Source organism: Camponotus vicinus, unplaced genomic scaffold, assembly GCF_025532165.1.
Source record: "Camponotus vicinus isolate PSW18456_S1 unplaced genomic scaffold, iyCamVici1.0 SCAF_3, whole genome shotgun sequence".
NCBI classification, from domain to species: Eukaryota; Metazoa; Arthropoda; class Insecta; order Hymenoptera; family Formicidae; genus Camponotus; species Camponotus vicinus.
Window position 1 is genome coordinate 11,788,158 of NW_028141967.1, and position 16,205 is coordinate 11,804,362.

Sequence of the window (16,205 nt, forward strand, 5' to 3'; positions counted from 1 at the left end):
CAGGTGTGGGATTCTGATAGAGTTTGCTACCAGTTTGCTGCCAACCTGCTAACATTTTACTTACTGGGCTCCGTCTCTTCTTCTCCCTTTCTTCTCAATTCTTCTTTGTCTTCACCTTTTCTAATAACCTTCTCCTCTTCTTCTTCATTTACTTTCTTTTCTATTTGTTCTTTTGTTTTCTATTTTTTATATATTCTATTACTTTCTCTTTTTATTACTTTCTAATTTCTTTTTTAGTTATGCTTTTCCTTCATATTTCGCTGCTTCTTTAAATCTTCTTAGATCATGTTTTTATCTCCGTTTTTTCTTGGTTTCTTTCTCCTTTTCTCTATTTCTTCTCTACAATCTACTATTGTCTTCATTCGATTTTCGTACCTTTTCTTCTATATTTTGCTCTTTCTATGGTCTCCATTTTCAATTTCTTCGTTCTTGTCTTTTTTTCCAATATATAGTTTAGCGCTTTCTTATCTACCCATGTTTATTTGTTACTATAGTCTGTAGCTGAGACTCCCTATTCTTCAATCATTCAATATACGATTATTCAATATACCTTCTCACTCTCCTTTTATATTCCAAAACCAAATTCCTAAGCATCTTTCCTCCTCTTCTCCTCTTTCTATTCCTTGTTTATCGTGTCCTTTCTCTCTATTTCCTCCTCTTTTTCCGTTAGCCTTTCTTCCTTTTCGTTCTATTTATGCTACTTTTCTCTCTTATATGTATATCCTACGTTCACTTTTTCGTCACCTTTTTCTCTTTTCTCTTTCTTGATATTTATCTTCTCTCTTTCTTTTTCTGTTAGGCCATCTTCTATTATTATTCCTCTTTTCAACTCTTACTTTTTCCTCATCACATTACTCTTCTGCTGCCATTTGTTTATTTCTGCTATTATAATCTCTTAATTTTATTTTGTTCGCTCTTTTTATTTCTATCTCCACCTCGATATCTTTAATATAATCCGTTATCTCTTGCTCCAGGCTTTTTGTCTGCCATCTTACTCCTTTAATCACTATGTTATTTTTCCTTTCTCTCATTAATTTACTTCAATTCAGCAATTCTTCTCCTCAACATTTTTTTTTAATTCTTTTATTTTCTTCTTTTCTCAGTTCTCTCTTTCCTTTCTTCCATCATTTGCTCCTTTATTTTCTCCATTTCACTTTTCATTTGCTCCTTTATTTCTTTCATTTCACTTCTCATATCACTTCTCATTTTTTCCATCACCATCACTATTTTTTCAATTCTTTTTTCCATACTTTCTCTCCTCCTACAATATACTTGTCTAGTATTGTTCTCTTTTCTTTCGTCTTATTCTTGTTTTCCTGGCGCCATCTGTTGACTTCTCCCGAACTACAGTCTCTTACCTTTGCTCTAATCTCTCTGTTCGCTGCTTTCCCGTTCCTTTTTTTTATTAATACTTATTGCTCTTTTCCTTCTTTCCTCCTTCTTTTCTTCAGTCTTCCTATCGTACTCACCTTTTCTACTTTTCTTTCTTCTCTACTTTCATTCCTGCAAATCGCTTTTTGCCTCTATTCTCCTGCTTTGCTTACCTACTTCTCAGCTATGTTACATGCTTCGTTATTCAATCGGAAAACGACAAAGTCTGTTAATATAATCAGATAGCAGATTTACGGCAAAAATCGAGTAGAATCTATCAACAACATGGCGGCAGATTGGTAGCAGAAATCGGGCAAAGTCTATCAATAAAATCTACCGGTATATTGGCAGCAGAAATCAAACAGAACTTGCAATTCCTTATTATTTAAATAGAATAGTATAACGTATATAATAAATGATTATCTATAAAATAATTATCTATAAAATTCTTAATAATTGATTGGATCTCAGTAAACAAATTTATTAATGTTATATAAATGTTACATTAATATTATATAAGTATAATAAAATTGAACATCACAAGTGCATAAGTGTTATAGATGAATTTTTACAAAATTTTTACAAAACAAACCTCAGAAGAATCATTAAATTACTCCTTAACAATGATTACCCGTTAAATTTCTTCTCTAAATTTCATCTTCTCTAATATCCATTATAGACTGAAATTTCTTATACACTCCAATGCGTCTTAGAATCCATCACCAACGAGTTCTTGTCCGTCCTTTTTTTTACAATGCCCTATATAAAGAATATTACTGACAAGTTCTCTCCTTGGGCAACATCGACAAATAAATCAATGGCGTACGTGATTCCAAACAAGTTAAACAAATTCATTATAAAACACAAGGATCCCATATCTGCTTACAATTGCAATAACGTAGTTTATAAAATTAATTGCAAAGAATGTGATGCGTCATATGTGGGACAAACCAGCAGGCAACTTATGACGAGAATCAAAGAGCATCGTCTTAACATTAATAGACCTTTTGCGTCGTTAATTGCAATTTCTGAACATCGATTAGAGGGACATGAATTTGATTGGGAGAACGTACGAGTCTTGAACAGAGAGCCGATGTATAAGAGGAGAATGGTTTCTGAGATGGTTCATATACAGCAGCAAGTGAACAGTTTGAATAGACAGAAGGATACAGAGCTCCTTAACCCCTTCACTGTCAGGGATCCCTATAGGGGCCAAAAAAATTCGTGCCACTTTTGCTTCATGATCCCTATAGGGGCATCTTGAAAAAAAAACATGTTATTACTGTTACGATTTGATTGTCCTTGAGTATTTTAAGGTTTCTGAGGTCGCTGAATTCGAATCTGAAATCAGAATTTCGAACTTCAAAATGGCGGATCAAAATTCAAAATAATTTTGGGTTTGAATAAAAATGGGTTTCTTATCGTTTTTGGGGTCGCGCAATTCGAATCTAATATCAGATTTTCCAAATTAAAAATTGCAAATTTAATATGGCGGACCAGAACAAATAGTTGCCATACATAAAAGATGTACACTTTTTTCTTCAATTACTTATAAATCCCGCTATCTGCCGAATCCAGAGTCACGAATTATCAAATCAAGCTGTTTGCACAAAAGTGGAAACGTATACCAATTTTCAAGAAATAAAAAAAATAAAAAAACGGAGTCAATAACCGCCACGTCCTCGATTCGTGACTCTGGGTTCGGCAGAGAGCGGGATTTAAAAATAATTGAAGAGAGAGAAATATACAATCTTCCCACACGGAACAAAAACCTCTAATGGATGTCCACTAGACGTCATGGAGATTCGAAACTTCCATTAGATGTCCATGAAACGTCCCGTAAACATCTACTAGACATCCATAGTTCCGCATTTCATACCTTCATTTGACATCCATTAGACGTATTCATAGATGTCATATGTACGTTATATGGAGTAATTATAGATATTAAATGAAGCGTTCATGGATGTCATATGTACGTTATATGGAGTAATTATAGATATTTTGTGGAGCTCTTATGGATGTCAGATATACGTTATATGGAGTAATTATAGATATTTTGTCGAGCTTTCATGGATGTCATATGTACGTTATATGGAGTAACAAATAGATAATGAACGGATCATTTTCGTTTATTGGCCGAACATTTACTTGTCCGACTTATAAAATCGATTTAATATCTGAAGTTCCTCTATTGAAACTGTATCAGAAATTAGATCGAAGTAATACTTTTAATTTTATCTGTCGCCTTTTGCAAGCTTTATATAATTCTCATGACTAAAACTCAAGTACGAGAAAAATAGCGCACCATAGCGGTAAACGAACGAACTAGCGCGATTACTGATTTTACAGTGAAATTTTATTTCCACTGACTATAATTATTAGTGAGATATAAAAGATAAAGTAACAAAAAATAATATTTACCAATACTAGGAAAAATAATTAATAAAAATTATTTATGTTAAGAGAAATGTGTACACATCTATCATACATCCATAACCGACGTCTAATGGACATCCATGATGAATTTACAAACGACATCTACCGTGGAGATAATATGGATTTCTATTAGAGATCCATTGAACATCCACCGTGGAGATAGAGGTCACATGGAGGTATGGAGGTTATATGGACCTCCAATGGATGTCATGTACCGTGTGGGTTTATGTATGTCAACTATTTGTTCGAACTCTGGTCCGCCAGAGAAAATGGCAAATCCATATTGGATTTGCCATTTTCAATTTGGAAAATCTGATATTAGGTTTGGATTTTGCAACCCCAAAAATGATACACATTTTTATTAAAATCCAAAATTATTTTGAATTTTGATCCGCCATATTGGATTCACCATTTTGAATTTTGTAATTTTGGCTTCAGATTCGGATTCGGCGACCTCAATAATATTTATACTGACGTATTCATGCAATTTTAAAAACTTTTTTCTTCAACACACTTTTGGCACGGAAAGTTTCTTTTCGCTGGACTGTGAAGGGGTTAATAAGGCCTACCACCCCATCTTAAAGAAATGAGAGTTGAAGCACTCCTCTCGGTACTAGGATTCTGACTCTTTTTCTTGCTACGCTCCTGAGGCTTTCCCTCTGTTTTTGTTGTATCTTTGTGTCTCCTTACAGTCTGTTGTTAGCTTGGAGTCTGTCATGACGTACCTGAAAATTATTGCTTTATCATGTAATCTTCTAATTTATCTTTCAACTTCCTACAAGGTAATTTCTTTCTTCTGTTTTCTTTTATAGTATTTTTCAAAAAATTTTCTTACTTGAGATTAAAATAATTTTAACGTTTAACCCGTTTTCAACGCTCATTTTCATTGTCACGGTGTGTTTTATGAAAGAAAATTATCAGCCTTCCCCCCTTTTACAGATATTAAGCCATTGGTTTGCCATCGGGCTGTCGCTTGAGCATTGACTGCATGGGGATCCTTTTCTCTAACATGCGTTCTTTGGCAAAACGTCAGGTTGGATGGATTTCGGTGTTTGAGCGTGAGTTTGGTGGCCAATGGTTTTGTGAGCAACTAACAGTATTGCATTTTAAAAACTGACTGTCGTATATTGCGAAGGACGGTGAGGAATGTAATGTAACATTGTGTGATTTTTAGAAGCAATGGACAACGTATTGCGCCACGTAATTTGCGGATTATTCTGCTTTTATTTTATTTTAAATCTTAACGGTATCTTTCCTGACTTGACCGTGATTTAGTTGTTTACTTTTACAATTTTATCTTTCGACCTGTACAATATTTCATATTTTTCATCTATTTATTTTTATATTTCTTTTATATGTTATATTAAATTATTGTCACACTGAGGAGGATCCTAAAGGGATCGAAACGTTTGTATTTTTAGAATTTGTTTTTTAAAAAGTTATAGGATTTTTTAAAAATTATTGAATTATTTGTTACGCATTACCACCTGCGCTTTACCTGATCTTAAATAAGCCTACTTTATTATTATTATTGTTATAGATGAGTTACTAATATTTATTAATAATATTATTAATAATATTATTATTTTCTTCAAATAAATATGACATATAATATAACATATATCATATAAAAAATGATTAAATTCAATTAAATTAATAAAGTAAATAATGAAAATAATTAAATTTAATTGAAAAAACTTGAAATATAATTTATTTGAGAATTAAATTCTTGCTTTTTTACGCTTTAAATAGGCAGTAAATGGATAATTTTCCATTTATCTTGTTGATTCCAATCAGTTTAATGTTCAGAATCTCATGTTGTGCTTATATCAAATACTAGAAATTAAACTCATAGAAATAGTTACTTTTGACCTTTTATTAGTAGTCATGACTGGCAGATTTTATATCTATTTCTGACGGAAATTTTATTGCGCGAAAATACATTTATATACAATCTACATGAATATTCCACAGAGTTATTATTTTTCACAAAATTGTAATATCAATTAATTGTTACGTCCAGTGGACGTCGCGACTCCTTTCTTTCTTCGAAACTATACAAAACTATACGATAAACGCATGTGCGGGTAACTCTTGCAGATATCTGAACCAAGAAAATGAAGAATAATAAATAAGTCCAGAGTATGCGGATGGCCAGTCGCTATGAAATAAAAATCTCTGCTAAAGTAAGGGCTATCATAAAAATCGAACTGCCGCACATGTTTATAACTGGCACGTTCGGTAGAGTGTAAGTAATCGTTCTAAACTCCAAAAACAAAGCGATCCTTCTTAAGAACCGCGCCAACGATAAACATATGTATATCTAATCCTTGTAGTAGATATCTGAAACTAAGAGATAGGCAGTAATAAATAAATAGGAACAGCTAAAACTGAAGATGACCAGTCGTCATAACTTAGAATCTCTAAATAAAGATCGCAATTGGAAGCGCCATAAAAAAATCTTACGAGTTAGCGCTCCACATGTGGAGCCACGAAATCCGAAACCCTTCTATTGAAAGTCCTAAACAAAATGTCTGCTGTACCCTGAACAGGCTATCAAATAAAAACTAAACAATCTCTCGGAGTTCGACAGGCCACCCTTAACTAGCCGAGGCACAAGAAAATTCTCGCGAGCCGTAAATTTGTCAACTAGTTCCCACTCTCCGCTGAGTAGAGCCAAGTCTCGAGCCGAAGGGCTTAACCAATTAAAAATCTTAAGAAATGCCTCTCTGCCCAAAAATCAACCTCTTTGTCTTTAAGAAGGGAGTAATTGAAATTGTTTCATTCATTCAAAAAAGATTCCCATCATCCAGTAAGGAGGAGGAGCAATAACTTTAAAAAATGCGAGCGCAAGGCGCAACATACAGTTCACAGTTCCTTACGCAATTTATTCAGCATTCATTCATTCATTCATTCATTCTATTAGTCACAGTCGAGATTTTTGAGAATTCAATCTTAATTTGATTCAAATTATATAGCCTCGGGGATTCTTTTTTGCATTATGCAATTGAGTTATTAATCTGTTTTATATCTCAGTGAAAAAATAGTTTTGTTAAGATTTAATTGTGCATCGTGTGTGTAAGTGAATATTTATTGAAAATCTTCTGGTGGACATCTCCATTAGCCAGCTCTTCATGCTATAAAGCTTCGACCTCAGCCATTGCAATTTTATCAACGCTCATTCTTGTGATGCCAACGAGTAGTGAGTAAAATGGAGTAATTTTTATTTTCTTCCTTTCATATATCTTATTATCTCACCCTTTAAAATCAATCTGACAAATAAATTTTAACGGTTTAATAACCATTAAATTCTTATTAATTACTATCAATTAATCCTGGTCTCATTCCCTATCCAAACTAATTCCTCGTTCGCCTAGAATCTCCGAAAGGCGGTTCGCGAATAATTCCTCATTCGCCTAAAATCTCCAGAAGGTGATTCGCGAACGATTCCTAATTCGCCATGAATCTCCGAAAGGTGGTTCGCGAATAATTTCCTGTTCGCTTTGAATCTCCGAAAGGTGGTTCGCGAATAATTTCCTGTTCGCTTTGAATCTCCGAAAGGTGGTTCGCGAATAATTCTTGTTCACCTTGAATCTCCGAAAGGTGGTTCGCGAATAATTCCTTGTTCGCCTTGAATCTCTGAAAGGTTCGCGATTACTCCTTAATTCTTATTTCCCATTAGTTGCTCTTTCTGATTTATTCAATGAGAATTTGTATAGTTTTCTATCTTTACATCTTGTTTCAGCCTTTCCTTACATATATTTAACTCTCCGTTTCTATTTCTTTTTCCTTTTCCTTTTCTCCCTTTCATTTTCCTTTAATTTCCCATCTTCTTTATATTATTATTTTTTTTCTCTTTATATCATTTTCCCTTATATTATCACTACTTTTTAAAGAAACTGTTGGAATAGATGAATAATTTTCGAACTAAGACTTGGCGAATCTCTTATCTTAATTTTATCATTGTATTTTAATTTAAACCTGTGTTTCAGCAAATTTAGAAAATTTTAATTCTAATTATAACACATATGCGCAAGCGACGAATTCCATACTTCCTTTAATGAGTAAGCGTTATTCATACTTTTATTACACATTCATTTTTTATTTTTGTCTTATTTCTTGTATTAATTTTATATATAAATATTAATTTTATATATAAGTATTAATTTTATATAAACATATACAAGGTGATTCAAAATAACCCTATTGTCCTTAAAATGACACATTTTTTAGTCAATTCTAAGACGATTTTTCCTTTAGAAAAATTTCGTCCGACGCTTAGTTTTTAAATTATTAAAGGAAGTAATTAACTTATGACGGATCGGATACAAGAAGCAGGCAAGGGTGGCGCGATTCACCGTCAGACGCGGGTGCTTACACGGGGCCTGCTACGATCAACTGATTGCTACATACGACATACACATTCTCATTCCCTCTCTCTCTCTCTCCCTTCCTCCCTCACTCTCTCTCTCTCTCTACTGTTTCACACAATCTGTTTCACACAATCTGTTTTCACACAACACCAAAGAATAGTTATTATTACCTTGTTCGATGTATTGTGTCATGTCCGGCGACCCCTAGATCCAGCAGAAATTTTTCTTTTCTCACTATCTTCCATCCAATAAGCTACAAGCACAAACTAACATGAAACTAAGAGAGACACACTTATACGTCACCTATAATAAAATGCGAATCTGAGAGAGAGAGACATATATGAATCATCTATACGAACGAGATAGACTTATATGTAATACTTGCGAAAGACAAGGACCGATATAAGGAAATCCTTTTAAATATGAGCTCCTTTTATTATACAAACTATATAAAAATAATGTAAAATATGTCTAAAAAATTAAGGAGAATCTATTTATATAAAAATCATGATAAATGACCAATATTTTAAATAATCAATTATTGTAAATCTTTGAAAAAGGTCATTTATCGTAATTTATTATAACTACTATAATGTATGTAGGACACGACCTTGCAAGCAATGCATTCAGAGAATCAGTTAATACGTATTCCTAGAAAACTTTCTCTTAAAGACCACCCAAGAAGTTCGCAAAAATCACTTTCATAGAATAAGCCAAGGAATTTGTTCTTAAAACTCTGTCATAAATTACCCCTACCACTCAATTTCAAAAGTGTATAAAAACACTTCCAACAACGGAAGAGCGGGCATTCTCGTAGATTCACTCTGGACTTAGTCTCACTCAGATTCTTACTGTAAAACGCTAGATCAAGTCAATTCAGAATAAAGAATTCCCAGCTAGCCAAAAGTGATAAAATCACGTTTCGCTAAAGCTTTGCGGCAAAGTTTGCTTTAATTTTAACAACAATTTTCTGGCAAACATTTGCCTTGCTTCGTCTTGTCTAAATATTTCGAGCAAATTTACGGCAAAACTTTTCGTTACATGATGCTGCAATTAACAGAAAAAAGCTTGTTCGTAAATTTTACTTATAGAAGAGAGCAAATGATGTTATCATGGTGAAATACAAACTTTACGTCAATAATAGCAAATCTTGTTATACACGATTTAAAGCAAATTTGTGACAAAAACAGAGCAAATCTTGCCATGCACGGTATAACAGACAATTTACGAAAAAATAGAGCAAAGTTTACTCTAGTACGATAAGACGCAATATTCATGCAAATAACAGAGCAAATCTTGCCGTGCATGGCGTGATAACAAATTTGTGGCAAAAATAGAGCAAGGTTTGCTCTGGCACGATGAGACGCAAAATTTACGCAAATAACAGAGCAAACCTTGCCGTGCATGACGTAGTCATATGTGTCACGTACGTTTGCGCGCGTTTAATGCGCGCTACTACGCATGCGCGAATTTTTGTCCTATAACCTCCAGCACTGTTTCCACGTTCTTCTGAATTCAACCACCGTGAGTGCTACCACGTGCTTCAAGGTTATCGCAGAGGTCATAATTCTAGAAGATTCTGAGACTTTCGAGACGAGCTTTCGAGTTTTGAGTGTCGCAAGGTTATCGCAGAGGATATAATTAGAAGATTTTTCAGGCGAGTATGAAATCAGTTAAATATTCTGTTTCGCGTAAATCTTTTCACCGGTTGTCTGCGAGACAACGAAGGCGAATTACTTTGGAAATTAAAAATACTTTACATTTAAATGTTTCACAAGATCCTGTTACGCCCGAGCAGCCGGATAATGCTGCTTCCTTTCACGTTGCTGATTCTTTTCGGACAGACAATGAAGTTTCTTTTACGGATAATGTTGCTAATAATATCTATAATATTACAGATACCAATAATATCGATAATGGTATATTGTCTAATAGTAATAGTAATGACAGTGAAGATTCCACTTCCTCATCTCTCAGTATTTCTTCCATTGAAGAAACATTTCAAGATCGTTTAGCCGCGTGTTTTGTCAATAATAATTTTACACATGTTCAGAGTAATAATATTTTATCTGTTCTTCGAACACACACATGCTTCTCTTCGTTACCAAAAGATGTTAGAACTCTTTTAAAAACTCCACGAACACCTGTTGTCGTATCCGAAGTAGATCCAGGAAAATATATTCATTTCACTCTTGAGGCAGAAATTGACATTTAAAACATTATCACGTCTTCCTTCGGTATCTGTACCATATGAATTAGAAATCGATTTTAATACAGATGGATGTAGTTTAGATAGAGTAGGAAGTAATCACATCTGGCCAATTCAATGTAGACTTGCAAATATTAAATATACAAGGCCAATAGTAATTGGAATATATAGTGGCGCTGAAAAACCACATGATCCTAATTTATTTTTTGAAAAATTTGTTACCGATGTTAACAATATAATAAGTAACGGTGGTATAGATTTTGCTGGTAATAAGATACCAATACGTTTAAGATGTTTTATAGCCGATGCACCAGCTCGTGCTTTTGTTCTTAATCACAGAGGTCATACATCTGGAAATCCTTGTTCGAAGTGCAAAGTTTCTGGTTTGCGATGTGAAGGCAGATATACATTTGGTGGTATTAATCATCTTCTTCGAACAAATGAAGAATATCTAAGGTGTATAGATGAAGATCATCACAAAGATGGCAAAAGTCCATTGTCAATGTTACCCATAGGTATGGTTTCACAAGTTCCCTTTGAATATATGCATCTAGTATGTTTGGGCGTTATGAAGAAACTTTTATCCGCATGGATATGTGGTAAATATACACCTTTCTCAAAATTACCAGCAAAATCCATTGCTGTAATATCTCAAAGATTAGATAATCTTAAAACATATTGTCCATCAGATTTTGCAAGACGTCCTAGAACAATTAATCAATTTTCTAAATACAAGGCAACAGAATTTCGTCAATTTTTATTGTATATAGGTCCAGTAGTAACATACGGTCTTCTGAATCAACAAGTATATACTCATTTTTTGTTTGTGCATACTGCCATAAGAATATTGATTTCTACTTCACCATCACAAGCATATTTAAACTTTGCTGAGATTGCTCTACAAAAATTTGTTGCGCGATGCGAGAATCTGTATGGTTCAGTATTCATTTCATATAATGTGCATGGTCTTCTTCATCTCACAAATGACGTGAGGCAATTAGGTCCCCTTGATTCATTTTCTGCTTTTCCTTATGAAAATAATATGCCACTTTTCAGAAAATATTGTAGAAAACCTAATTTTCCTCTTCAACAATTTTCCAATAGAATGTCAGAGATGGAAGCTTGTGAAACAAATTTGCATCGTAGTCAAACTTATTTTTCCAAACTCACTGATTCTTCTACGCAAGTATTTTCAGCGCATAATAAAGGTACTCTTCCGCCTAATATTAATCCAAACAACTGTCAATATCGGAAATTGATATTCAACAGAATTTTGCTGAGTTTGGATATACGAGATAATTGCTGTATTTTACATGACGGATCGATTTGCCTCATTGTTAATATCTTCATGGACAAAACCACATATTATCTGGTTGTAAAAAAATTTCAAAAGATAGATTCATTTTATGATATTGGCATTTTATCCTCAGCACTTCAAATATTTAAATGTTCCGCAATAAGTAGTGAAATTTTTTGTATTCAAGTAAATGAGGTACGCTTTAAATGTTATAAAATGCCTTATTGGAGTGGTTCATCAATAGATAATACATACAGATAATCTGTAAAAAATTATACATACAGATAATCTGTAAAAAAATAAAAACACATTTACAGCTGTTCCGTTAGATATAATTTACAGGAAGAAAAACAAAATCTCCAGGATGACTGGAATACAAGTTAGTATAATTGTGTCATATAATTTTCACTCAGTTTAATTATAATGGATATAATAATTACTGAATTCTTCAAATATTTTAGATGCTCTCTACATTTCTGCGCTTGAGGAAAATCAAAACAGGAATCATACTTAAAACATATATAAATGTAATTATGTAAGTTATATGATTATTCATTTGCTTTTTCTGTCGTTTAATTTGCTATTTTCTGATTTTCTTGCATAAAATAATATCTAATTTTTTAATTTTTTCTAGGAACTGTTCTGCATGTATTGATTTTCTTGAATGTTCTATATATTCTCCAACTACTGGTGACTTCTGGTTTCCCTCTTTAAGAATAATATTTGAATATATATATGTATACTTTTTTATTTCACTTTATTGGGTGCTTTCCATTCAATGACACAAATTTAAGGTCTGTTTTTTTTAGCTGCACCAGTTTAAAGTTTATTTTTTTACTCCACATTGGAAAGGAAAAGATAAACTCTGAACTCTGCAGCTAAAAAAAACAGACCTTAGATTTGTATCGACTTGTGTCACTAAATGGAAAGTACCTATTATTAATCCCATATATATATATATATATATATATATATATATATATATTTACAGAAAGGATATGGAGAATCGTCCCAAACGGAATATCATCAAACCGCGACGATTTCAAACGACATCTTCGGACGAGGCGGAAGATTCAGGAAGAAAGATGACGGAGCTACAGGGCACTCAATTAGAAAAGGATGTCGCTGAGTTACGGGGAGTATTAGAGAGTCATTCGCCTGATACTAATATGCATGCTAATCATTCACTCACTAACTCACAATCATTTACAGTCACTCCCACAACACAAGTACCTTTTATGCATGAAAGCATACAGTCATCCTATGCCCAACCATCAACAGTCACTCACACAACACAAACACCTTTTATGCATGAAAACACACAGTCATCATCCTACGCACAACCATCAACAGTCACTCACACAACACAAATACCTTTTATGCATGAAAACACACAGTCATCATCCTACGCACAACCATCAACAGTCACTCACACAACACAAACACCTTTTATGCATGAAAACACACAGTCATCATCCTACGCACAACCATCAACAGCCACTCACACAACACAAGCATCTTTTATGTATGAAAGGTCACAGTCATCATCCTACGCACGACAAAATTTTCATGATACAACGCAAACATTCACACACAAACCACATGCTGCCGCTACTCATACACAACACATTGGTAGCCGATTAAATACACCACATAACACTCAGTTACAGGCTTTAAACATCTGGCCAACTTCATCGTCAAGTCATCTGCCAACCTCTTCGTCATCAATACAAGCTTCAGAAGAATTTTACAATTTTCATGTGAGACCGGAAATTCAGTGAGTGTACATTGAACAGAAATTTTTATAATTGGAATATATGTACGCTATAATCATCTACAGAAATATAATAATATATTTATTTATTTAATATATTTAGAGCCATATATGGAAGAATGGATCAATTAGCTTTGGAAATTCAGTAAGTTTTAAATGCATTACGTACATAAACAATGTCTGTCATTTTATATTTTAACATATAATATTATTATATTATTTATATGATGTGCTTTTTACAGACAAATACATCAAAAATTGGATAGAGTATTAACGCAGATGAGTAATAACCGAAGGCATGTGCCGGAGAAACCAGCATTTTTGCCAATATCATCAGTTGAAGATGTTGAAATATTTCAAACTGCTAATGATGAAGAATATATGAAATTGGTATGTAAAATAAAGTTTTATCATTTATATATATGTTATAGAGTGTTTGTTTTGACAATTTGGAAAATTCTTCTGGGACCTTCTCCAACTTTTTAATCGATAAAAAAAGAAAAATTTTTATTCTTAGTAAAACATAATACGATGAGTCTAAGGGTTCCCACATAGACTTTAAAAATTTCCATTTAAAATACATTTAGTTTTTTCAACATTTAATTTAAGTTTTCTGTTGTATTTAAACGAGATCAATATTTTGTATTCTTGTAATTAAAACCTAACTATAAAATTGTATAAAACGTAACTGTATAAGACATAATAAGCAATTCTAATTTGTTATAGTCTTTTAATTTAGATAAAATGTAAAATTTTTAGTTTTTTAATATTTTATTTATTTAAAGTTCTCAATAGTTTTTATGTAATTAAGTTTTAGATAATTACAAGAATAAAAAATATTGATCTCGTTTACATACAACAGAAAACTCAATGTATTTTTAATAGGAACTTTTAAAGTCGATGTGAGAACCTTTAGACTACATGTAAATAAAAATATAAATGCAAAATATTCTTTATAGGTGAATTATTTGATTTTTATTGGTGGTTTTAATGCCAAAGAGAGTGTTAATTTATGCTTCAAAGAGATATTTCAAGATTCTTTGATGAACTTATATACTTGGTTCGGGCGTGAGGATAATCAACGACCACTATACAATACCCGTTTGGTGAACGCTATTTACGGTATGATATACTGTTACACATAATGCTACAGTTGTGTTATCAATGGTACTATTTTATATTTGTTTCCTTTTACAGATGCCATCTGCGAAAATAAAAATTTTGAAAGACCAATGCGGGCTGCATTCCAAACATATATGCGGGATGCTCTGCGAACGGCCAAGCAACGACACAGGAATAGGGCCCGCAACAATTTGCATCGTCCGGAAGGAAGAAATAGAAATGAACGAGCACTATGGAGCGATGAACACGACGAGATGCAACCAGAAGAAAATAGGTCAGTTGTATGAAACTAAATATACATTTTGGGCTGCTTTCGCAACATAATTAAAATGATCCTACGCTGTGATTGGTCAAATCTGAAATTTTATTAGAGCCATCATAATGAAATTTCAGATTTAACCAATAATAGCGCAGGATCATTTTTATCTGGATCATTTTGATTCTGTGGCAAAAGCAGCCCTTGTACATGACCAAAATTTACTTTTTTATATTCCTAATCTAATTAACAATGTTATAACATACATGGTCAGAACTTAGTGAATAATTCTCCATCTGTTTCAAAATTTTTAACTTTTTTAAATGATGCTCAGCCTTAATTTCACCACTCTTTTTTTTACTCTAATATTTTATCACTCACTCACTCACTTTCTCTCTCTCTCTCTCTTTCTCTCCTCTCTCGTTCCCTCTCTCTCTTTCGACTATTTATTTTACATAAATAGTTGCGTATGAGAGAAAGAGAGAGAGAGAGAGAGAGAGAGAGAGAGAGAGAGAGAGAGAGAGAGTGAGTGAGTGAGTGAGTGAGTGAGTGAGTGAGTGAGTGAGTGAATGAGTGATAGAATATTAGATTAGAAAAAGAAAAGTCATGAAATTAAGGCTGAGCATCATTAAAAATAGTTAAAATTTAGAAACAAAGTTACTGTATAAGTTCACTATAAGTTCTGACCATGTATATATGTTATAACATATTGTTAATTCTTCATAATTAATCTTTTTCATTTCTCAATATTAAAAGCTGGTCGACTGTTGTAGATTTACAGGAAAGATGCATGAAGAAAGAAGATCAAAATCCCAATTCTTGAGCATATACAAACAACTTTCATACGAACAATGATTCGTATTTGAATGAATATTGTTTCCGTATACGAAAATTGTTCGTGTATGCTCGAGAATTGGAACCAAGAAGAAAATGGAAGCGGGAGAAGATGGAGTGACCCTGAAGACGAGGGCAAAAAGAACAAAAAGAGAGACAATGATGAGAACAAAAATGAAGAAACAATAGGCATTTTTTAGCGCCAACTGGCACTTTTCATTGGCTAAACAGCATTGAAAAGTGCCACATTTTTAATTACTCACAACAGTGGAATTAATCTCGATTTGCATTAAATCGGCACTTTTCAGTGTCAGATGGAATTCACCTCGATTCACATTAAATCGGCACTTTTCAATGCCACTGTAGGCCTATTCTATAAGGCCTATTTTTTTAACGAAAATACATGTATTTTGACATGCGCAATAACACGTAACGATAGCGACATTGTCGTTAAATGTTACAGAATAGGTAATATAGATATAATATAGATATCTAATATAGATATTACAAATACTTTCATCTCCGTAGAC

At 33.0% G+C, this 16,205-nt stretch overlaps 2 protein-coding genes and 1 long non-coding RNA gene across 17 annotated transcripts in view; 1 reads left to right on the top strand and 2 right to left on the bottom strand.

Moving 5' to 3' along the window:
* The window catches only part of Ttll5 (Tubulin tyrosine ligase-like 5), a 354,482-nt gene that overhangs the window by 156,459 nt on the left and 181,818 nt on the right, over positions 1-16,205 (bottom strand). The window lies entirely within an intron of this gene.
* LOC145968658 (uncharacterized) lies at positions 3,811-12,004 on the bottom strand. The gene is made up of 2 exons (XR_014437815.1): positions 4,646-12,004; positions 3,811-4,535 (listed from the first exon to the last, which is right to left on the bottom strand). It is a non-coding gene; the product is annotated as an uncharacterized LOC145968658 (long non-coding RNA).
* On the top strand, positions 11,967-16,143 carry LOC145968650 (uncharacterized). 2 transcript variants are annotated; one of them, XM_083094295.1, is made up of 7 exons: positions 11,967-12,224; positions 12,681-13,466; positions 13,567-13,608; positions 13,706-13,853; positions 14,423-14,585; positions 14,661-14,859; positions 15,615-16,143. In XM_083094295.1, the coding sequence occupies exons 1-7, from the start codon at positions 12,151-12,153 to the stop codon at positions 15,694-15,696; spliced, it is 1,494 nt and encodes a 497-aa protein (XP_082950421.1). In that variant the 5' UTR covers positions 11,967-12,150; the 3' UTR covers positions 15,697-16,143. The 2 variants fall into 2 exon arrangements, with proteins under 2 accessions (XP_082950421.1, XP_082950422.1); XM_083094296.1 differs by having other exon boundaries at positions 11,967-12,216.